Source organism: Pollachius pollachius, assembly GCF_949987615.1.
Source record: "Pollachius pollachius genome assembly, chromosome: 14".
NCBI lineage: Eukaryota > Metazoa > Chordata > Actinopteri > Gadiformes > Gadidae > Pollachius > Pollachius pollachius.
The window spans coordinates 9,249,767-9,274,676 of NC_136947.1; the positions used below are offsets into that span (position 1 = coordinate 9,249,767).

A 24,910-nucleotide genomic window follows, 5' to 3' on the forward strand; every position below is an offset into this window, starting at 1 on the left:
AAAACGGAAATATATTTTACATAATGCATTTAATATAGCCTAATATTTTTTGGCAAACTTTTGCCAAACTCCCCTCGGTTCTTATACCGACATGCCTCCACGTTATTCGCTTCAGAAGTTCCTAACTTCTACTCACCTGACCTTTTTTGCAGTAGGCTACTTTAAATGTGAATAAAGCAAAGTAAATACTAGATTTTATTTTAATAAAGTATATATTGTTCAGCATGATGCAGTCTACGTAGTGATTTTGGGTTACGTCTGTGAAGTGTCAAGAATCGGTGGCCGCTTCATTCCGAACATATTCCGACCTATAAGCAGACCCACTGCCGGTCAAAGTGAAGGGTGTTGCCCCAGAGACAGCATCGGCCATGGAGGGAACGTCTCCCCTGTGCTCCTCGGTCTGGGAGCCGACAGCAGGAAAGGTGTAACTAACCATCTCGTAGTTGGAGGCTGAGCGCAACTGAGTAGGCTATACGTTCTCCAAAAGTGCGAGATAAAAATAAAGCACATTAATTTGAACGATTTTAGCTTGTGTGTGATTTATCGTGGTCACGGGCACATACAAGCTAAAATCATTCAAATGAATGTGCTTTATTTTTATCTCGCACTATTGGACGTCATACTCTCTTGCCTATAGTTAGTGTTACACCTTTCCTGCTGTCGGCTCCCAGACCGAGGTTCTTGCACACAACCAGACTCGTTCATTACTTCACTAAACTGACACGCACGCTACCGCTTTCTCTCCTTCATTATTTGAAGTCAGACCATTTCCAAGAAATGCTGTTGCCATCCCAGCTCAGCTTTAAGAGGCGTGGTAGAATGGTCTGACTTCCCCAAGGCATCCTATCGGTTATATAATATTCTCCGAGGTCTGGAAACACCCAACTTTCGTGACATGAGAGTTTATATACGATGAGTTTATTTTCAAATGTGCAACAGGCCATAAAGCCTGGTCAGGTCAAAGTCAGAGTTTTATTTCTAAATGTATTTCTAAATGTTGTCGTAAAAGAGGGTTCCTTTCTTTCTGTAAACAAGAAAACCTATAGAACTAAGCATACAGATAGTAGCCTACTGAATATGCACATCCTCTGACATATCTATTATCAAACCTCAAATAACATGAACATACACCAGGGTATGGTTAGGGCCGTCTAACCAACAGACATTCTTCAGACTACTCTAGATGCATACTGTCCGGTTCACCGGACAGTAGTCTATGCACCTTCACGCACAAGGCCATTAGTGCCCATGTGCCGTGTCAAAAGTATGTAAATCTAAAGATGAATGCTACACAATAAAAGATGCGGGTTAAAGCTTTTAGGTACCGATTTGTCAGGTCAAAGTCAGTCAAGTTTTTTTTCAAGTGTGCCAATGATTATGCTGCCTCGTGCCAGTGGTGGCACGCGTGCCTAGGGTTTCCGACCCCTGATCTAAAGGGTCGGGGGAAATCGGAGCATTTCTTAGAAATGGTTTGACTTCAAATAATGGCATAGCCACCCCCCCCTCCTGGGTGTAGGGCGTAAAATAGATTTGCAATAACCAGACCTGGTTGCAGTATAAACATAAAATATATAATTAAGTATACAGATAGTTCTGAATATACACACCCTCTGTCATATCTATCAACAAACCTAGAATAACATAGACATAAACCGGGCCCCCAAATTCCTTGAAACGGCCCTCTGCGTGTTTGGAGAAAGAGAGATACAGAGAGAGAGAGAGAGAGAGAGAGAGAGAGAGAGAGAGAGAGAGAGAGAGAGAGAGAGAGAGAGAAATAGAGAGGTTGTGTCTGTGTGTGTGTGTGTGTATGTGTGTGTGTGTGTGTGTGTGTGTGTGTGTGTGTGTGTGTGTGTGTGTGTGTGTGTGTGTGTGTGTGTGTGTGTGAGTGAGAGAGTTTGTATGTAGCGCATGTGTGAAATAAGTGTGTGTACTGTAAGTGAACTCTTTGTCCAAAGTAATATGAGATATAGAAATATATCTATGTGGAAAAATATACAAACCAAAACATGAATTTGCTACCTCCGGTACATGCGTGTCTGCATATGTTGCGCATGTGAACTCTGTGTGTGTGTGTGTGTGTGTGTGTGTGTGTAGAAGAGAGAGAGAGAGAGAGAGAGAGAGAGAGAGAGAGAGAGAGAGAGAGAGAGAGAGAGAGAAAGAGAGAGGATGTGCGTATAAACATGAAGGCCTATAGGCTAATCCATGTGCATTGCATGTCATATTTAACATTATTAGGAGGAATAAGAAAAAGATACTTTATTGAGCCCCGTGGAGAAATGCACAATTCTGCATGAACCCATCAGACAGTGTAGCGTTCAGGTACCGACTCCACTTGCGTTGTTCATCTACAATGTGGGGGGAAACCGGAGCATTTCTTAGAAATGGAGTGGCTTCAAATAATGAGCTAGCCCCCCCCCTCCTGGGTGTAGCCCACCAAGCTCAGCTCTTTAAGAGGCGCGTGGAGAGACTGAGCTCTCATCCTGCTCCAGGCGGGACAGCCAAGGTAGGACCGAAACGTTCTTTGATCAGTTATATTGACACCTAATACAATAAAGTTGTTGCGGGTGGAACTGATTTGGTGCCCCCGTTTGGAACGTTATCACTCGAGTGGACGGAATGGATGGGCGATTCATTGTGATTTATATTATAACAAGTGCGGTATTTAACACTGAGCTTTTCACTAGGTCTACCCGAAGCTGGTCGTATCTCAGTGTTGAAGGTTGACCCTGGACCTGGACCTGGACCTGACCGATACAACCAGGTGCGTTCACGTCATTGTATTGTAAAGTATGGGCCACCTCACAACTGCTATGATTAAACCTTTATTGACCTGCTACAGCACAGACTAAAACAGTTATATGTATTTAGGTTAACATTAGTTTTGGAACATTACATTTTGTTTCACACACACACACACACACACACACACACACACACACACACACACACACACACACACACACACACACACACACACACACTATAAGTAATGGTTAACTATCATTTGCGTGTATCTGTTAAAAATGCCCTAGCAAACCTATAAGTCTACTATAAGGCTACTGAGTGAAATGGTGTGTGAGAATATCTGTAATGGTTGAGACTGCGCCGGCCTCCGTAATGAGACAATTCGTTTTTAGGCGCTAATTTCTGACAAACAGGGCATTTCTTCCATGATTGGTTCAGGGAATCTATGGAAGTTTTTATTAAACTTTATTATGCGCAACCCACGGAAGACGATTCGCGTTTCGTGTACCGCGATCCACAACATTTGGTAGTTGCGCCTCGTAGTCTAATGTTATTCACACTGACATTGCACGATCCACATAGCAGAATGTCTGCCGTCTTGTAAAATTGTTTCCACAATCATTTTTACACATTTGTGGATGGCATGGCTCTTGTAAGTTGCTCATTTTTCTTTGTGGATTTTTGTCCAATATATCACACTGATGTGCTGTAAAATGTGAATGCGCAAGACCTGATTATGCGTAGGCCTAACCCACAGAAGACGATTCACGTTGCGTGTAGGTCTACCATAATCCACAATGTTTTTTCCTTGTGCTTTGCAATCAATTTCCACAAAGAGATCTTTTACTTGTGGCTGCTAAAATGATATCCACACTTACGCTTCACATTACGTGTCCAACGAAGCATAAATAATGTTTACTTATCCATTGTAAAAGGATATCCACACGAAAATGTCACGATGCACAAATATACATAATTTACTTTTTTTACGTGTTTTGTAAAATGCTATCCACACACTCACTTTCAGAACAGATTAGGACATGTGAACTCGCCTGTAGGCCTACGCATGTGAGGATCTCGTCGTGTTTTTTTCCATTGTGTACCGCAGCAAATCTGGCTGCATACTTAACATCCACCTATAGAGGGCGACATTTGCATCATTTAATTGAATAATCATTTTGGCTGTCAATAACAGCTGTGTGAAATGCAACAATTCTAAATGGCTGAGAAACTCAGGGAGGGAGAAGGTTGTTCAGTTTCAAAATCACTCTGTTCCCCTCACTCACTCACAGTCTTTCTCTCCCTCTCTCTCACACACACACACACACACACACACACACACACACACACACACACACACACACACACACACACACACACACACACACACACACACACACGCATATATATGTATATACACAAACATGCAGAGGTTTTCCTGACATGTTTGTGTCTCATTTGCAGATCACATCAGGGATATTTCTACAAGGATCAACCTGGTTTCAGACAGGGGACCAACTGTTGATTGTCAGGGCATTCCTGCTATCTTCTCAACTCCTCAGAAGATCTCACAACCGTTTGAATTAGTCAGAAATCTGAGAAGTTAACAAATATTGCTACAATGCTTAATACTTTGAAAACAGTGTTTTCGTCCCACCCTAAGCGGTTGGCAGAAGCTGTTAAGATAGAAGGCATTAAGATTAAAGGACCTTCAGGTACTCTGGACGTTTACGCTCTTCCTCTGGAAGCCCAGTCCATGAAGATAGAGGGATGCAAAAGCTTCATATTTGGAAAAGACTTTGGTAAAAAGAACCGCACCATCATGGTTCTAGGAGCCACTGGGGCGGGGAAGTCCACCCTGGTCAACAGGATGATCAACTACATCCTGGGGGTCACATGGGACGACACCTTTAGATTCAAGTTGGTAGACGAAGGCACGGCCAAGTCTCAGGCTCACAGCCAGACCTCTAATGTCACCGTGTACAAGCTCAACCACCGAGAGGGCTTCCAGATCAACTACTCCCTCACTATTGTGGACACGCCGGGTTTCGGAGACACGAGAGGCATAGAAAGAGATGGGTTGATTATGAGTCAGCTAGAAAACTTATTCTCGGCTAAAGGTGGAGTCAGCGAGATTGATGCCATCTGCTTCGTGGCCCAAGCGTCTTTAGCTCGGCTTACAACGACACAGAAATACGTCTTTGATTCGGTGCTCCGCATATTTGGCAAAGATGTGGCAGAGAACATCCGGATTCTGGTGACATTTGCAGATAACACAAAACCTCTGGTTCTCGGGGCGATCAAAGAGTTTGGGGTCCCATGTCCTAAAACGAAAAATGGTTTACCAATTCACTTCAAGTTCAATAACTCTGACAAAATGATAGTTGGTGCAAACAACGAAGATGAGGGGGATGACATTGAAGAAGATGGGAACAATGATGAGGATGATGATGATGATGAGGAAGAAGAAGACAATAAAAAGCGTTGGGGCATGGGAACCAAAAACATGGAAAAATTCTTTTCTGATCTTAACGTCATTGAGACCAAGAGCTTGACCTTAACCAAGGAGGTGCTCAGACAGAGAGCTCAGCTGGAGATCTCCATTGAGAATATCGAGATTCAGGTGAAATTGGCCTTAACTAAACTTGAGGAGATTAAAAAAGAATCTCAAATTCTCCAAACACACAAGTCAGCTATCACAGACAATTCGGAATTCGATTATGAGGTCAGCATCACAAGGCCTGTTAAAGTTAAAACCGAAGAATACTCAATGAACTGTGAGCAATGTAATGTCACTTGCCACAAATCATGCTGGGTAAAGCAGGGTTTTGACCTGGTTAAGTCTGTGGTAACGTTTATTCCCACAATTCCTCCCGTGACAAATTTTTTTTGTGAGGTCTTTACCTGGTCTGGTAACTGCAAGGAATGCAAAGGCAAGTGCCCTACAACGAAGCATGCCCTCGAGGACTTCTACTGGGGTTCTGAGACGGTGAAAGAGAAACGAACGTACGAGGAGCTGAAAAAACAGTATGAGAGGGCCTCTAAGAAAGCCATGTCCGTTGGTGACATCATCAAACAGATGGAGCTGGAGTACGACCTCCTAGAGCATGAGGTGGTCAGGCTGATGGAGTGCTCAGCCCAGTGTCTCAACACCCTGAAGGAGATCGCTCTGAGGCCCGATCAACTCTCAACAGCTGAATACATCGACCTGCTGATAGAGGGAGAGAAGTCAGAGGGCAAGCCTGGCTTCCAGGACCGCATCAATAAACTCCAGGATCTGAAGAAAAAGGCCATTACAAAGGGGGAGGTTGCTAGCGGGGAAACGTTACACTCAATTTTGCGGCAGGACAGTCCAGTGGTTTGTACCTCTCCCAGCGCAAACCCCCCAAAAAAGAAGTAAATATAGGTAATATATATTATTACACGGCTCTTCTCAATGCTGTAGAATGTTCTGTTAACTTGCATGGGCATTCCTGACTTCCAGCGATCAATTATTTTTTGACAATTTACCGCGTCGGTGTCCGGTTCACCCTGTCAGGGCTTATTTTCCGATAATCTATACTTGATTTGATTTAATTACAAGGATGCGCTTGATGAGAATTAACAGAGTAATGAAATTGATAGCAATGTTTTTAAACCTTCTTCCTTATTGGGTATTTGCAGAGTAAATTGATGTGTGAATGCATTTTCCTAATTCAAATAGAGGAGCGTTCTTCCTTGCGTCACTGCTTGTCACCCCCCCCCCCCTCTCTTCTTGTTAATCTGTACCCGACAACCTGTTCACTCTCTGGCTGAGGTAACATTGAAGTGAGACTTCTGTGATTCACTCAGTCTAGATCATGATGTTGAAATGAAAAAATACGTTTATTACCCTGATTTTGAGTTTATTACCCTGATTTTGATTTCATTTCTGTTGTTCTGTGTACTTCATATGCTTGGCCGCATACCCCACTCCAGCTGGAAAAGAGTCACTGAGTGTATTGACTTACTGCTTCTGTGTCCTAACTTTTCAAGTTAATTGTGCAAATTCTTATGTGTACGTAACACACACTTCAGCACATTATTATGATTATGACTGTGATGTACTTTCATCATGAGATAAATACATTTATTATTTTTTAATTCATGGTTTGTTGTGTTCTTCATCATAAGTTTATCAATGTAGATGTTATGGCAATTCATGATGCATTATTTTTAAGTTTGGGTCCCGGGGAGACACATATTTCTCCTTTGGGTCTTGAAGTGAAAAGGTTTAGAACCCCTGTATTATAGGACAAGAACCAAGGCTCTAAAACAATATTTACTAAAGTATAATCATGTTGAAGCATGCGTGTTACCTAAAAGAGAATTAAAGATGATTACCATGATCTGTGTTGGCTTTAAACCTTTTTATTTGATTGATGCCCATTGTATATTCTGTGTGGTGTTGCTGCGCTGTCTCCAGAGACAACGCAGCGATATGAGCAGTTAAATTCTAACTTGATCCGCGAGCTGCTGATCATGTGAGAGAACGTGATGCGGTCGTATTAAACAAAAACGTTGAAAGATGGTGCGATCTACGAGAGACGCAGATGAGCTGTCCTTACGAGGCTTTTATCGAGATAAAAAACAAGTGGTCAGCATGCGGGTGTCTTCATTCATAAAAAAAAATAAAAACATTCGGGAGTGTGCAAATTATTCTAAAGAGGTCTAGACTCCGTGCGCAGCCCCGCCTTCTCCAGTGAACCAAGACAGCCCGCGCCGTGACGAACGGGGTATTTTTGATCAAAAACTCAACTTCACTATCGCACCAACGTGATACGTTTGCCGTCATGTTTATTGTTTAATGGGAAAGAAGGGTCGCATGGACTATACGTCACCCAGCTCAAGTTGCGTAGCCGTGCGCGTGTCGGCTCATTAGCATCCGTACCATGGCCTGAGCACACCTCTCCCAAGTGTGCTTAGGCCACGGAGTTGAAGTGGACTTGAGTACGGTTGGCGTGCTCACACTAGCCAAACGATCTAGACTTGAGCACGGTACAGGTGTGAATAGGGTGACCAGATGTCCCGCTTTGTGCGGGACAGTCCCGCATTTCCATGACTTTGAACGCGTCCCGCAAATTGAGACGTTGTCCCGCATTGTTATTGACAGTCAGACTCGATTTTTTTTTTTTTTTGGAAATGCGTGATTTATCATCTAGCATTTATCAAATAGCTGCGTGCGGAGACAGCAGGGCTGTCATCAGGGGGAGGGGCAGGTTGTTTGATCATGTCAATGAAACTTGGTCTCGGACGCAGGTTAAGGGCACGCCCACCACCAAGAAGCAATGCAAGGGCGATCCTAGTCAATCGCCTAGGGCGGCAAATACGTTGAAGGCGCCCTCTGGTGGCGGCCTTAATTAATTATGACATATAACTAAATAAGCGAAATAAAACACGTTTATCAAATATGTTTCTAAATAGAACGGACAAGGGGGGAACGGGGGATTATCTGTTATTGCGGACTGAAACCCCCACTGAAGGTCCCAGGTCGCCTCCTCCTCCTCCCCCCCCCCCCACACACTTTGTCCCGCACAAACGTAGTCTTTGTCCCACTTCTGGTGAATTGGGATCTGGTCACCCTAGGAGTGAAACGGACTTGGGCACGGTACAGATGGCTTAGTGTGAGTGCGCCCTGACAGCTAACATTTATCGCCCCCCGCCAAAGCCCTTCATTTTCCTAACAACATTAATCAAACAGTGTCAAATATCCAATACAATACATTTTTTGGAACAGAAATAATTAACAAATAGAAATTACAAAATTTGACTCCTTAAATAAAACCTTATGTGGGTTAAAAAAATTAACTGGTTTTGTTTTCCCTTACCCGCCGATCCATTTCCCAGTCCCCATACTTGGCCTACCTATCGTTAGTAAGAATGTTTGATTGACAAGGCATACTCTGTCTAGGGCAATCGCTCTCAAACTTTTGCTACTAGTGTACCCCCCCCCTCCCCCCCCAAGATATTTTCCAGAGTACCTCCTTCACAAGCGCAAAACATTTTTTGAATACATTTGTTTTGAATTTTTGGGTTAAATTAACAAAAATAATTAATGTGCGCTCTATCATGCAACTGTTGGCTAATGTCTCCCCATAAAAGAAGCCCAACACCAGGGGAGGGTCAGAGCATGTAGAGGTGAATCCTATTAAAATATAATCCCCATGAATCTGACATTTTGGTATTTCTGGATGTGCTTTTTTCAATGAATCTCCTTTCTCCATGTTTTCAGATTTACTTTTCAACCACTTGTCCATTTTCTAGATGTTCTATTGTCTAGCTTTCAAAATGTAAACTTGCTCAGGGGGGAAAAAAATAAGTCATCTTATTTTAAATATTAAAATAAAATCTGAGTACCCTCTGCTGTACTCAAAAGTACCCCCATTTGAGAACCACTGCTGTAGTGATCCGTCATTAAAAATCAGTTGAAGGCTTCGGCGTCGATGCGCTCATGAAAGCGGAGCCGTGCTCGGCTAAGCAAGCAGCTTTATTCTGTTCTGGAATGTCACAAACACAAACACACCAAGCGGCCCACACACCCGGTACGATTAACAGTCGGCATGAGAAGCAAAGTAAAAATAAGAAGCAGTATCTATACTGGGTAGTTGGTAGGAGAGGAGCGTTTAGTTTAACAGCAGTAGGCTTTCCCAGTGGAGCGCTAACAGCAGACAGAAGACAGACGCGATAAAATAAAACATCGCTCTAAAACACAATAGCACAAGGATCACAGTGTCCAACGTCCTTTTATTTTGCGTTGCAGTTGCGTTGAACACAACTCAGTAGTAGTTCATGTTGGGGGAGGGGTGATATTGTAGGGTTGAAATGTAACGTCTGATTATGGTTTAGACACCAAGCCAGTCACTTTTGTATTTGTACATTAGCGACTCATGCATGCCCAAATGCAAGTCTGTCATTTCTTTCTACCATTATAAGCCCGTTACACCGTTATTTCAGACATGCCCTGCCATTGTTCCGATGAGATGTATTTAAATTTTTCAACAAAAACTTCAAGCAGTAACAAGCAACACAGTGCAGGGAATCAGCTACAGTGTTTACAACTTAAACCTACACCCGAACAGTCCTCACCTCAGCAGCCCCTAAAGGAACTAAAATCAGTTGGTTCAAAGTGACAAAAAAAAAAAAAAGAATACAGTTTAGTCTGCGCCATCTTATTCATTTAATCAAATAAAGATGAGCAGTTTTCCGACTTGTAAATACTGGTCCTGGAAAAGGCCTTCATACCCAACACAGGTCAGATGACTCGCTCTGGAGGCTTCAAGGATATCGATTAATGGCTGAAAAATCAATCATATTAAATACACTTTGATACCATCAAATACGTCCTCATAGACAAGTGTTTCAATACAAACAGAATGGTTTAGGTATTGCAAGACTACAAAAAAAACATGACCTTTGTATGACTACATAAAAAACACTTTAAAAAAAACATTTGGTGATCTTAATGTACATACAAATGTAACGCGGTTTGTCATGACATGAAATCCCGGTACAGCACCACTATGTACCTGTACCGGGCCTACAGTACTGTATCAGTCTCAAGATGTACCCTACTGGACCCCTTTAGGGTACAGGACTACACAGTACTACAGCAGTTCAGTACCGGGTTGTAACTGTACTGGGTCTAAAGTACTTGATGAGTACCGGGTTCTACTTCTACTGGGTCCCCAGTACCCGGTTGTAACTGTATTGGGTCCCCAGTACCCGGTTGTAACTGTACTGGGTCTCCAGTACTTGAAGAGGACCGGGTTCTACCTGTGCTGGCCCGACTGGGTCTACAGTGCAGTGTAAGTAGCGAGCTGTAATAGTATTGGACCAGGGTTCCCGTATCAGTATCCTAGGTCCATATCACCTCAGTGTACTGGAGCTGCCGTCCGCTCAGGTAGGGTCTCACGTTCTAGGACAGGTGGGCTTCTGTCAGCCGGAAGGGAGACTCTTCCAGAACCCTCTGAGAGCGCGCAGAATGCCAGCGGCCAGCGATGGAGCAGAGAACACGGACACAAACTAAAACATAAATAAAAAATTTACTTATAACAAGGCATAGGAGAGGAGCCGGAGGGGAGGGAGGGGGGGAGCTGTGGGGAAGATGTGGACCGGAGCGGATTAATGCCGGAGCCGGACTCAGTAGCCCAGGTCCAGCTGGATCTTGTGCTCGAACACGGCGATGAGCAGCATGATGGCGAAGCCCAGCAGGATGCCGGCGTTCTGAAGCAGGAAGAAGCCGCAGTGGCCGACGCCCTGCTCGCCCGCGTTGTTGTGCAGCATCTCCGGCATCTGGGGGTCAAAGGTCACCAGGGCAACGGCTTTATTTTGGTACAGCAGCAAAAAAAACTATTTGTGCTCTGCGACGGAGAACAACAACCAACACGTCCCGTTTCGAGGGAAAGCCCAATGACCAGACGTTAAAGGTGACATATTGTACCACCAGGTGTGATTAGCCTTTACAATCCGTTTGAAAATCTGCCTCTTCTGACATCACAAGTGGGCGTGTCCACCTAGATGTGTGCTGGATGGATCAGTCTACCAGCCTACCCAGTGGACTGTAGCAAACGCTGCTCATCTATCCGTTATACATCTAGGTGGACACACCCACTTGTGATGTCAGAAGAGGCAGATTTTCAAAACGGTTAATCACACTCACACCGGGTGGTATATGTCATCTTTAAAGAAACCAACACAATGGTTCCTCCGTGGGCGCTCGGGGTGCATTAGCTGCCGGTGGCCAGCAGGGGGCGCCCTATAGACTTCGGTGGCAGCAGGGGGGGAGGGGCAGCAGGTGACTACGGCACACGGTCAGCTCTTCAACATCACCTGAAGAACTAACAGGTGCAGCTGAGGGCTTGACAGCCAAACTTGTCCACCTCTGAGTGCCCGCTCATCACTAGACAGAGACAAATACATGGACCATGGTTTCTCTTAAAGCAGGGGTTTTCAAAGTGTGACGGAAAGCCCCCTATCAGAGAACAAATAAACAGCTACGCCCCCACTTCCCAAAAGATTGTGTTTTTAAAGATATTTGTTATTTTAAACATTTCTGAAATCTTTGGGTGTTTTTAAAGATATTTTAATTTTTATTCATTTTTTTCTCATGTCTCGCCGCCCTGAAGAACTCTGGCACCCCAGAGTTGGCACCAAACTCTGGCACCCCGAGATACCAACTCTAGTAGTGATGCGTGTCACTAGCGATGGTTAGTGCTAGGGGTGTGACTATATGTCGTGCCACGAAATATGGCGATATTAAAACGTGACGAAATGCGTTGAGACAAAAAAGTGGTTTGCGATATCATTATTTAATTTTTTTTTTCACACTTTATTTATGGACATAAGTTTGCACCGACATTGACAGTACTAGCTCAACTCGCGTGACTTAGCGCGGCACGACTTGGTTCGGTTCCTGGCACGTCATGTTTCCATCTAAAAAAGTACCTCTTCAACGTGGTTGCATTGCACGCATGCGCGAAACTGCGCATGCTTGTCAACGAGACACATAAACAGACAGGGCTACACACAGAAGCGTCTCCACCTCTGTCACAGCCCACTGCGTGTTCTTGTGCGCTGATCCTTCAGTGTTCAATAATCAATCACTTTTGTTGACTGAACGCTGACGCTAGTATTTAAAGATGCCGGTGTCGTGCTGAAAATGGAATCCCGGTCTGAAAATCGCACCCCGTCTCTTATTCCGTCTGTGCTTTCTAGGGTCACATCATGCATATATTTATGACTTGTAAACTATTATGTATTTTAGTGCCCTCGTAGTTCATTATCGTGAGTGGGATATCTTAGGTTGTGGGTCGCCTATAAGATAAAACATTGCTTTCCGTGACAAGTTGCTCATCTTGTGATATGATATTAAACACTCCTATAAACTATAAACCCTCTTTTCCTCAGAAGAAGAAATCTTACATATCGCTTTCTGTGTTAAGTGTCTCATCTTGTGAAGATATGATATAAACACTGCTATAACGGGGAGAGGGGCTGCGATTTCAGACGGAAATTCCATTTTTCGACACCCAACACCTGGTGTCGGGTGTCAGGCTCGGACGTCACACTCGTCCAGTGGCGTAAATCTCTTGCCAATTAGTGTCCAGCAGCCTGTTTACGTCACACAAAAGTACCGGTTCAGCTCCTATGGAACCTCGATGGAGGTGACACTAAAAAAGTACCAGGTACCAGATTTGGCGAGGCGAGTTGACATGGTACTGTCGTGGCAAAAAAGCATAACAAAAACTTTGTTTATTGTAATTTATGACAAGATGATTAGTCTATACCATATTACCATAACACATCTTGTTTACAATTTCATAAGAAATGGAAATATAGGGCAAATGGCATTGTTTTGCATATTTTGTGTCTTTAAAATAGACAATATTTTTTCAGTCATACATTTTCTTCATTCCAGTTATGTTCAAAATAGCGTTATAATATCGGATCGTGAACCCAATATCGTGAATTGTATCGAATCGTGAGCTGAGTGAACCTTCACACCCCTCGTTAGTGCTCGGCATGTTTCTATGAACAGCATAACTACCGACAGAGTTACATTGTGGTTTCTCTTTCTTCTGCCCAATGTACATATTGTAGGTCGCTTTGGATAAAAGTGTCTGCTTAATGAAATGAATGCAAATGTAAAATGTAAATACTTACCACTAAATGCTTTATTTCCTTTAAGTCAACGTCATCTTTTTTTTTTTCTTTTCCACTGATCTTGAAACTCTTTGTGAACGACATCGTTATTTTGTCGAATGGACATTACCGACCGTTCTCACCGACCACCGCTCAAATGGTTTGACGTCTGGCTGCTTGAAGGGTCTGCACGAGGGTCTTCAGAAGGTCCTTCTATTTGGTCTATGACCGTGGTTCTCAGACGTTTCTACTAGACACCTTTTCAGCCAAGTACCCCCACATTGATTTGTTTTAAATTAACATGAATAATGTTTGAGTGTTCTATTTGGCAGTGTCAACATGAACATTAAAAGGTTGCAAATAATCAAAAATGTGTGAGGAACATTGGGCTGTGCTTCATGCAACTGTTGGCTGATTTCTCCCACAAAAGACGACATTTGAGTGTTTCTTGATGCGCTCTTTTTCACAGATTCTCCTTTCTCCTTGTTTTCTGATTTACATTTCGACCACTTGTTCAATTTATCGATTTTCTATTGTCTAGCTTTCAGAATCTAAATTTGCTCAGGGCGATTTTTGATAGTTAGCTTTGATAGTTATTATTCTTTTGTATTACTATTTTAAATTCTCAGTATACCAAGGGGGACGCGTTCTCCCATTTGAGAACCACAGGTCTGTGCGATACGAGCGCAGTTCTCACCATGTCCACCAGGGCCACGTACATGAAGAGCCCGGCCGTCAGGGCGAAGATCCACATGGACACGTTCTCCGCGTAGTGGCCGATGACGATGCCCACGACCATGCCCAGGTAGGCCATCATGGCAGACAGCACGTTGTACAGGATGGCCTGACGCACCGTCATGCCCGACTTCAGCAGCACCGCAAAGTCCCCTGAGAAATGGAGTCACACGTTCAGGCTCCTGAATATAGGAGGTGCCTACTGCGTTATGACAGAGTGAATATAGGAGGTGCCTACTGCTTAATGACTGGGTGAATATAGGAGGTGCCTACTAATTAATGACTGGGTGAATATAGGAGGTGCCTACTGCTTAATGACTAGGTGAATATAGGAGGTGCCTACTGCTTAATGACTGGGTGAATATAGGAGGTGCCTACTGCTAAATGACTGGGTGAATATAGGAGGTGCCTACTGCTAAATGACTGGGTGAATATAGGAGGTGCCTACTGCTAAATGACAGAGTGAATATTTAGTAGGAGGTGCTTACTTCTAAATGACTGAGCTTCATTTAGCAGTATGCACGTCCTAAATTCAGAGTGACTAATAAAAGGTGCGTACCAAGCTCGTGGGGGAGTTCGTGGCAAAAGACGGCCACCGACGTGCTCAGACCGCTGGACAGACCATCGGAGAACGCAGCACCTGAGAAAAGAGCAGGATCAGGACCCACTACACCAGACCCTGTAGCAGCAGGACCAGGACCCGCTACACCAGACCCTGTAGCAGCAGGACCAGGACCCGCTACACCAGACCCTGTAGCAGCAGGACCAGGACCCGCTACACCAGACCCTGTAGCAGCACGACCAGGACCCGCTACACCAGACCCTGTAGCAGCAGGACCAGGACCCGCTACACCAGACCCTGTAGCAGCAGGACCAGCTACACCAGACCCCGTAGAAGCACGGAGTCAAGAACAGACAGCCAAACCCCAAAGTACCCCACAGGTCTCACCGATGGCCAGGCCGTCGCTGAAGTTGTGCAGGCCGTCGCCCACGATGACCATCCAGGCCAGCGCAGCCACGCCCACCTGCTCAAAGTGCTCCTGGGAGTAGCTCTGGGCGTGACTGTGGGGGTGGTGGTTCTGCGAGTGGTGGTGGTGCAGGATGTGGTGGTAGTCGTGGTGATGGTGGTGGTCCGACTGGCCCACCGTGTCGTGGAAGTGCGAGTGACACTTGTGCTCACAGTCCTGGTCCGTGTAGTCCGCGTCTGGCGGGCGGGCGTGGCCCGCCGCCGCCGCCGACGACTCTGCGGGCGCCAGCATGAGCTGCTGCTCCTCGGCCAGGGCCCCGCCCCCGTTGGCCTCGGCGTCTGTGGACCCGGAGCACAGCGTTGCCATGGTGACCTCATCAGCATCGTCCTCTCGATCGGCTGCCTCAAACACAACCTTTGAGTCGTTTGGTTGAACGCCCTCTCTACCACCTGAACACCCCCCCCCTCCTAACCTTAACCCAGAGAGGGGAGAACAACCCAGAGAGGGGAGAACCCAGAGAGGGGAGAACCCAGAGAGGGGAGAACCCAGAGAGGGGAGAACCCAGAGAGGGGAGAACCCGGCGGCTCCTTACCTTCGTGGGGCTTGAGGTGGTTCTCCTCCAGGGCAGGAACCTCCTCCAGATCCTTATCTCTAGAGTCCCACTTCTTCTGTATCTGGAAGGAGGAACGGGGATTCATTTAACGTCGAGCACAGCAGCGCCTCCACTGGACACAACCAGTAACATCAAGCGGCTGACTTCATTCTGCCGCGGCCAATTAGAAGGCAGGGGTGTCATTAAAAGAACAAAACAGCAGCACACACGATCTTAAGTACTAAAAGTCTTCTGACTTTTCCCTTTGACAATGAACAGTGATTCAGGCCTCCAGCTAATTTAAAATGCCTCTCTTTTTATGTAAAAAATAAATACATACTAAAACAAACCCAACACAAGCTTCAGAAACAAAGAACCCCAGGCAGAGGAGGTCCCACCTTCTTGCGGTCCTTGTACATCTTGCCCAGCGTCAGGAAGTGTTCGATGAGGAACATGACGTAGACGCCGCTGAGCGCCGTCAGCCCCTTCCACACGCCGTCCAGGTTCTCCTCCTCATCGCCGTGGAGACCCTGTCCCACCCCCTCCGGCCCAGCGCCCTCATGGTGGTTGTGGTGGGTGGCCTGGGACTGGAGAAGGTGGAGGCATGTTAGAGACTCACATCTGGAGGTGACCGTGGACAACATCCGGAGCTAAATGTGAACATCTGGAGCTAACCATGGACCACATCTGGAGCTAAATGTTGACAACATCTGGAGCTAGTAATACCCAACATCAATATTTAAACATACACAATATCTAAACACCTTTACAATCTCCTCTAAACCCATGTCATTGAAAGTCCCGCCCTCTCTCTCTCCTCTAAACCCATGTCATTGGAAGTCCCGCCCCCTCTCTCCTCTAAACCCATGTCATTGGAAGTCCCGCCCTCTCTCTCTCCTCTAAACCCATGTCATTGGAAGTCCCGCCCTCTCTCTCTCCTCTAAACCCATGTCATTGGAAGTCCCGCCCTCTCTAGCATCCTCTTCCACATGTTCCGTCGTGAGATGACAACAGCAGGGGCCGAGGTCAGGACATATGTGGGGGCTGGACCTGTGGGGGTGAGGTGTACTGTGGGGTGTACCAGGACGTACGTGGGGGATGAGGTGGAGGAAGGCGTCGCCACTGAGCGTGCCCACAGCGAGCGCCACCAGGAAGCTGAGCAGGAAGTTGAAGAACACCTTGTTCATGAGGGGGATGAGGACGACCCCCAGCAGAGACAGCAGGCTGATGACCGTGATGGACACAAAGCCCCCCGCCCACGCTGCACATACAGATAAACCATAACACACACAAGGAATAACATACCCATAAACCATAACACACACACACACACACACACACACACACACACACACACACACACACACACACACACACACACACACACACACACACACACGCACACGCTATGATGTGATAAAAAAAAATAACAACCCATAAACCATAAGACACACACAAAACAAAAAGGTACAATGTAACTATAATACATAACACACATAAGTTATAACATACCCATAAACCATAACCCACCCATAAGGCATAACGTACCCATAAACCATAACATTGCTTAAGCTTAGCGACAGATCCGAGAAGCTGTGACTTGAGCCCAGAGGCCGTCAGATAAACAATTCTTCCGAGGTGGCAAGCCTTTTGTTTTTTTATCTTGTTGTTGATGTGGTGTATTGCCAATTCGCCGAATCGTGAGAAGTCATCGAAGTCCGAATACATCACCGGCTCAGACCCGACCGGAACCTTTATACCAGATAACGTTTGCGTGGGACCGTACGACCTCAGCGACCCTCTTTCGGAGTCTCTGAAGGAGGGGGAATTGTTCCCGGTTCCCCTGTATGGAGCGAACGCAGCGTGGAAAAGACCGGAGGGTTCCAAATCGTACCCGTGGCGACGCTCTTTCGGCTGTCCCCCCGTCGGTCTTCGTGATCGTGGTTACCGTGACGACTGTGGTTGTGCGTGTGAGAATCGTTCCCTGGAAGGAGAAAAAAGGAAATTGCAAATTACACTCTTACTTTTTCAATTACTCACCGGCTGTGTTGAATTTCTCCCAACTGTGATTGACAGGCAAGATGTGTTTGCCAGACCGATCAGGGAAGAGATTCTCTGATTGGAGACAATTTATTAGCCTTGCTGCCTTGCGTGCGATTTCATTTCACGCTGCTAGGCAGCTTGGATTCCATGGATCCGATTATCGCTTCAGCTTAGGAACCACTCAGAGAACGGGGGGGACAGCAATACGACGACGACGTCTATGCGACCCACCGAAGCTTGTAGTCTGTTCATATCTATGGAGCCAACATGGCAGCAGACACAAAGTTACCTTTCGATGCAGCCTTAGATAGTGTTCTGTGTAGTTCAGAATGCAAGTTTATTTTGAAAAGAAATAGCAACTTCTGGCTAAACTATTTAATTACAAAGAATTTCTGTCGCTCTACATACAATCGTATCAATCATATGATTGATACGATTGTATGTAGAATCGTATCAATCATATGATGGGGGGGGGTGCTGACCTGTGGCTCCGCGCCGGGCGGGGTCTCGGTGGAGGATGCAGGACCCCGAGGAGATCTGGTGGAGGAGGGCCGGGCAGAGGTAGCGGAAGTCCCCCAGCGTCAGGGCCACGTCCCAGGCCATGCCGTGGGTCCTCAGGACCTCCGAGGCGTTCTGACACTGCGGGGGAGGGGCATGGGCCGTGAGCACTGCTATACACACAGTGAGTGAGTGAGTAGGTGAGTGTGTGAGTGTTCACAGTACCTCAGTGCTGCTCAGACTGCGGTTGGGGGCCGTGTCGGGGTCGCCCAGGCCCAGGTGGTGGTGCCCATCGTGGTGGGCGTGATCCTGGTGATCAGTGTCTTGATTGTTGCCGTGGAGGTGGAGGGGGGGGGGGTCCCGATGGTGGTCATCATGGTCGTGATGGGGCTCATCGTGGTCGTCATGGTCCTGGTGGTGGTCCCCATCCAGCCCGTTCCCAGACAAAGTGCTGGTCCCCGCCCCTGGTGGACCGGACTCTGGGGATGACGCAGTGCCGTCGCTGTCGGCCCTGCGCCTGCGGTGCCCGGCGCCCGGTCCTCTCCCCAGGGACGGAGCCTGCTGCTCTGGCGAGTCGGAGAGCCCCGCTGCCATCGACGGATGGCTGTCCGTGAGCTTCAGGCTGGAGCGGAGCATCGTGGGAAAACTAACATAACTCAACACAACCCTAGTGCATGTGGTCCACTGGTCAACGCCTGCGTCTGAGGCCAATGATAGAAGCCAATGTCATGATTCTACGTTATATCGGCTCATCAAGGAGCAGACATAGGGGTTACATTTCTGCCATCCTACGGCTTTGACTGCAGAGTGGGGATCGAACCCAGAACCCTTGAACCATAAAATCACTGACAAACTGTCTGGTATTCATAGCACTTCCATCCTACGATTTCCCACTACAACCATGGTAATAGTTGTCATTTCCACCATCACCATGACGACCCATTAATGTTGTGATGGGAGGAAACACTCAAAGAACCCAGCTCCCATCATCTAGTCCTAACCTAGAACCACGACGTATACCCTTGCAAACTTTTATCATCACGACATCGACTCCTTTAGCCGCAGCTACCTGAGGTTGTGTGCATCGTCATCGCCGTGGGGATGGTCGCCATGGGGATGGTCGCCGTGGGGATGGTCGCCGTGGGGATGGTCACTGTGGTGGTGATGGTGGTGGTGCTTGACTGTCACGGTCCGGACGCGATCCAGGCCGATGTTGTGGAGCAGGCTCTTAAGGGAGGCCAGGGAGATGGTCCCGTTCTCCCCGTAGCTGGAGGGGTCAACAGGAACATCGTTAGCCAACCAATTAACTTGTTAGTTAATGAACAGTTTTTACATCTTATTTGAATAGGCTCCCTCCGTTACCTCTTGTTTTATTGGGACGTGAGAACATTTTTGTTGTGTTGTCGGTGAATAGGAGCGGCGTTTTTGTGTTCCTTTGAACCTTGCTTTTAACCTCTAGGGCTTTAGAGGGTGGGACGGCTGTTTTCGGTGAACTCGGCGGCTTTGGATAACGTTTACATAAGCTACGCCCGATGATCCGTACTGATCCACAGGAGACGTACAAGATATACATGCAAGCCCCCTCCCTATTGAGGGCCGGACCCCGAGGCGGTGGGCTGGTACGAGGAACCAGCGTTTAGTGGTCATCCACTAACCACATACCAGGAACAAACCCCCACAAACCCTTCAGGCCAGGGCTCAAAACTTTTCCGTTCTCAGGATTGTATTAGATAAACGGTCTCTACCGGCGTATTTATTATTTTACCATTTTGTTTATTTAGCATGTCTCTTTCGAGGTATCATCCTTCATCAGTTGTTCTTTTAAAAAGGTGATGATTTCCTTCCCGAGACACCTCTATCGATTAACTACACATCCGATATTAAAAACAACAGTCGACCACTTGTTACCCAGACAACGCAAAAAATGTAATGCACAAAGCACCATGGAAGAGTGTTTTTCTTTCAGCTGAACGGCAAGAATGAAAGTAACCAATATCTAATCGCTGACGGAAACTGTGTTGTTACAAGATCAACCAATCAGAAGAGTCCTTTCATTGAAAGATAATGTACTTCAGGAGGTGGTTAACAACCCCGTCGTACATCCTCCTCCAACCATGGGACACCGTGGAGAGGTTTATTTCCTTACGTCAAGCACTCCGAGGGCCTTTTGTGTTTGAAGGATGCTATATACACAAACAGAATCCAAGGCTGAGAGATCAACTCAAAGACAACACCAGCGCTACAGACGCAGCCAACCACACTAGCCTCCAGTCATCCACAGGGGAAGTGTCTGAACAGGATGAGTGACTCCTATAACACAGGATGTGGTATAGGAGTCACTCATCCCAATCTCAATTTCTCTCAATCTCTCGACAATCCCCTGTATTAGTTTTACCATTTTTGAAACAAATTTTTATATTATTTTACAGAAAGAAACTATATGTTCCTAAACATTGGATGTTGCTACATTATGATACTGATACTGTGTGCCATACTGTAAAATAAAATGACTCAATTCTCTTTTTTTGGGGGGGGAGAGGGGGGGGGGGGTTTATTCCATGGATTTCTTTAGCAAACAAATCAAGGCTGTGGTCGTGTGACGCTCACCAACCCACCGGTTAAACAGAGCCTCCAGGTGGCGTCTCTGGCTCGACTCCGCCTTCTGGATGTCCACCACAGCTGACGGCATGTCCGCCCTGGAGCGTCCGACCCCCTCAGTCGTGGGACACTCGACTGCCCCGGCCAGGGCACCGCTCGGCACACCGCCCCCCCACAGGCACAGGACCACCACCAGCACGGCCGTTGCTCTCCTCCCAACCATCACACCCCTGGTTCATACATCACGACACAAGTAGTCACGCGTGGTTGAGTAAATCCCGCTGGGTGGTCAACAAGCTTAGTTGGTCAGTTTGACGTCCTGTAAATAATAAATGAATCCTCCGGGTGGTGTGTGTGTGTGTGTGTGTGTGTGTGTGTGTGTGTGTGTGTGTGTGTGTGTGTGTGTGTGCGTGTGGGGGGGGGTAGTCACATGATACAAGGCACATGATCACCCCGAGGAATATACTATACAGATACTCTCTCACACACACACACAGTCGACAATGTATCGACAACAACAACAACGCAAGTGTCACAGCTGTTAATCTGTCCCCTTCTCCAGTCCTTTGACTCCGGCAATCTCTTATACTACGTGTACTTAAACCCGACCGGTGGAAGGAAGAGTGTGCCTCGGGCCTACACCTACAGCCGGTTGCATATGGCCAACGATTGCATTTGTGATCCCCGCAAAACGTGGGAAAAACGGCGACCGGGCAGGCAGCAGGCAGCATGCGTCGGGATGTGGATCACATCAACACACAACAACATAGGGGCGTAAACAGTGAGCGACACATGGTGGATGAGTGCACCCTGCACCGCGGACCTCCGTGCCGTGTGCACACAGAGAGCGGGAGAGAGGGGCTCACCCCGGAAACCGAGTACGGACGGCGGGGAGAGCGGACCGCGGCGGTCCGCTCTCCCCGCCGTCCGTGCTCGGTTTCTGGGGTGAGCGACCGGTGTTCGGTTGTACTCGGACATACTTACGACTGAGTGCGCGACTTAGTTACGGTTTTCTCTCTGTTTTGTAGTCCAGACGCCCGTCTTCTCCTCATGTTGTGCCTTCTTGTGCTAGGCTAGCTGTAGCTAGCGCTAATAAGTAGGGCCTGGCTGGAAGGGCGCCGTGGTGAGGAGAGGCGGGGCGATTCGAGGCCTGTGATTGGGCCGTGGGGAGCATATGACAGCGGGCGGGGCGAGGGGGTTGTGATTGGGCCGTTGGGAGCAAGTGACAGCCGGCGGGGCCTGTGATTGGGCCGTCGGAAGTTTGGCATTCAGGACTTCTGAAGCACCTTTGTTTATATAAGTGGTTTTGTGTTTGCGCGAAGGCTTATCGATTAAGGGTGTTACAGGGGATTATTTGAAGAAGCTCCAGGCCTCCATTTATTCATCCGGATTCGGTCGGATAGTCAATGTCTTCTGTTTCTGCATCAGGGTTTTAAAGCTACTGTTGCGTTCTAATGTCCCCTCCCTCATGGGAGAATACAACTGTCCGTCTGTCCATCCTTCTGTCGGTTCAGTTGTCTGTTTGTCTAGCTATCTATGTATATTTTTACCTGTTTACGTCTGTCTGCCTAAATGTCTGTCTATCTGACTGTTTGTCTCTATCCATCTATCTTTCTATCTCTATCTCTTTCTCTCTCTGTCACACACATACACACACACACACACACACACACACACACACACACACACACACACACACACACACACAACTGAAACGGGCAGTTTGCCATAACAGCCTCAGACCTGGGGGTCTTCAGAAGTCTAAGGGGCAGGAGGCAGCTTCTCAGGCCGGGAGAAGGGTTTGGGACTTGTTTACAAAATCTATTTTAAAGATCAATGTTGTATGTTTGTCTTTTTTTTAAGGAGTGATAGTAAGATTTACAACACTACAAAAATACAAAAGACATGTCCTGCCTCGCTACACATTCTCACACAGGGAATTGTCAGGTTGAATCATTTATTTATAATACAAAAGAGTTAAAGGACATAAGGTGCGTTCATGGTCCTGGTAATAATGAGACGCTCCGTCAGTGATAACGCTCATGCTGTCACTTGTTACCGACAGCGACCGTTCATGTGCATTCCGTTCAGAATCTATAAGTTCTTCACAGCAGGTTTTTTTTTATCCGATAAAAACCAGTCAGAACTAAGCAGAACTTAGTAAGATCAGTTTCAAGTTTGAACGCCTTTATTTCCTTGTAGCCTATCACCTACTATCCTTTTGCTTTTATTTATGAGAAGCACATTATATTGTCACTGTATGGAAGGCTACACTTGCCCTCATCTAGAGCTGATTTACCAGTACACAACGTTTAAAACTGAGCCAAAGTCGATGCCAACAGACGTTACAACGTCAATCAATAGTATGCTAAAGTATGTGATATAATGGTTGATTATTTTATATTGAGTAAAACGTTCATGTTCCACCATGTTCATGCGCGTCACAAGTAAACCATACGTCAACAACTGGGCAATTCTGTTATCAAAATTTGGCTGAGTTGCCGAACGGAAGTAGAATCATAACAGCGTCATGAGGTGTCGTTACGCAAACTTTCCGACGTCGCGTAAATGTTTTCCCCATCATTTCCAGCGATGTGAACGCGCCATTATACCCTAGGTGTATGACGGAAAGATGAGCAATGTTTGCTACAGTCCACTGTGTAGGCTGGTAGACTGATCAATCCAGCACACATCTAGGTGGACACGCCCATCTGTGATGTCAGAAGCTGCACATTTTCAAAACTGCTTGTAATGGCTAATCACACTCACACCTGGTGGTATAATATTTCTCCTTTAATATGTGCATTAGCTTTTAAGCCTATAATTTCGTTATATTTTAAACCCACCTTATAATAAAAGTGAGGGGCTCACTATACGAGTAATAAGCACTCGGCCGTACTAGCTATTGTCTTTTCTCAAATTAACTTTTCTTCCTTGGACGATCTTTAAATATTTCGGGGGCATTGCCCAGCCCTCCCCGGCTCATGCCTATAGTTTCGTCTCCGTACTTTTACTGTTTGAGTTACTGTTTGAGTCACACCAGAGAGCATGAGCATTTATATAAACCGCCGCTAGGGGGAGGTATTTCCCAACTAAACGGACACGGGTCGTGTATATTTCCCTGGCAGCACGCTCAATTTATGTTATCACTTTTATGGAATATCATTATAACTCAAGTTATCCAAGATAATTACAACCACCAATGCCTGCACTAAGCCATGTACACTGCGGGGGGGGGCTAAACAGAGACCAGGCCCAACTGATACACTACCTATCCCATAATGTTGTCGCTATCGATCGTCACTTCCACGCAGAACCTCCGTGACCAACCAGCGTCGACCTCACCTCTCTCTCACACACACACACACACACACACACACACACACACACACACACACCCTCTCACTCATACACACACGCGTACACTCACACACACACACACACACACACACACATACACACACTCACACACTCACACACACTCTCACTCATACACACACGCGTACTCTCACACACACACACACACACACACACACACATACACACACATACACACACTCACACACACTCTCACTCATACACACACACGCGTACACTCACACACACACACACACACACACACACACACACACACACACACACACACACACACACACACACATACACATACTCTCTCTCACACACACTCACAAACACACACAAACACACCCAAGTGGTCCCAGCAGCCAACCAGGCTGATCAGGTATTGATCCGGTTTGACATAGATCTGGAGATATTGGGGCAGTGGACAGAGTGTAAAGACATAAGCGAGTCAGGGTTGCGTGTTTGATTGCTGCCATGGCCTTTGCATTAATATTAAGTTCATGCTATAATACTGTCATTATTAGTGAGTTATTTTGGCGAATCATCTCCTTCCAGAGTCGATTTGAGAGGTAGTGGTAATAATTCAGTCTTTTCTGTATTAATTAGCGTACCAGATAACAGATAGACAGCCATAACCTTTATCTCTCTTATCTCTTGGCTGTGATCTCTCTTCTTTCTCTGTCGGCCTCACAATGAGATCAGTGAACAG

The 24,910-nt window shown here is 46.5% G+C and overlaps 2 protein-coding genes across 2 annotated transcripts; one reads left to right on the forward strand and one right to left on the reverse strand.

The window, feature by feature from the left end:
* Positions 1–2,486: 2,486 nt before the first annotated feature.
* On the forward strand, positions 2,487–7,112 carry LOC307086378 (uncharacterized protein). The gene is made up of 3 exons (XM_079751567.1): positions 2,487–2,503; positions 2,685–2,761; positions 4,210–7,112. The coding sequence occupies exon 3, from the start codon at positions 4,367–4,369 to the stop codon at positions 6,143–6,145; it is 1,779 nt and encodes a 592-aa protein (XP_079607693.1). The 5' UTR covers positions 2,487–2,503; positions 2,685–2,761; positions 4,210–4,366; the 3' UTR covers positions 6,146–7,112.
* Positions 7,113–9,266: 2,154 nt separating this feature from the next.
* Positions 9,267–21,959, reverse strand: slc39a6 (solute carrier family 39 member 6). The gene is made up of 13 exons (XM_079750446.1): positions 21,823–21,959; positions 20,856–21,068; positions 19,310–19,507; positions 18,466–18,862; positions 18,225–18,381; positions 17,594–17,683; positions 16,791–16,960; positions 16,098–16,286; positions 15,700–15,781; positions 15,089–15,445; positions 14,699–14,779; positions 14,102–14,292; positions 9,267–11,055 (listed from the first exon to the last, which is right to left on the reverse strand). Exons 1-13 carry the CDS (start codon positions 21,888–21,890, stop codon positions 10,903–10,905), a joined length of 2,346 nt encoding a protein of 781 aa, XP_079606572.1. The 5' UTR covers positions 21,891–21,959; the 3' UTR covers positions 9,267–10,902.
* Positions 21,960–24,910: the final 2,951 nt, after the last annotated feature.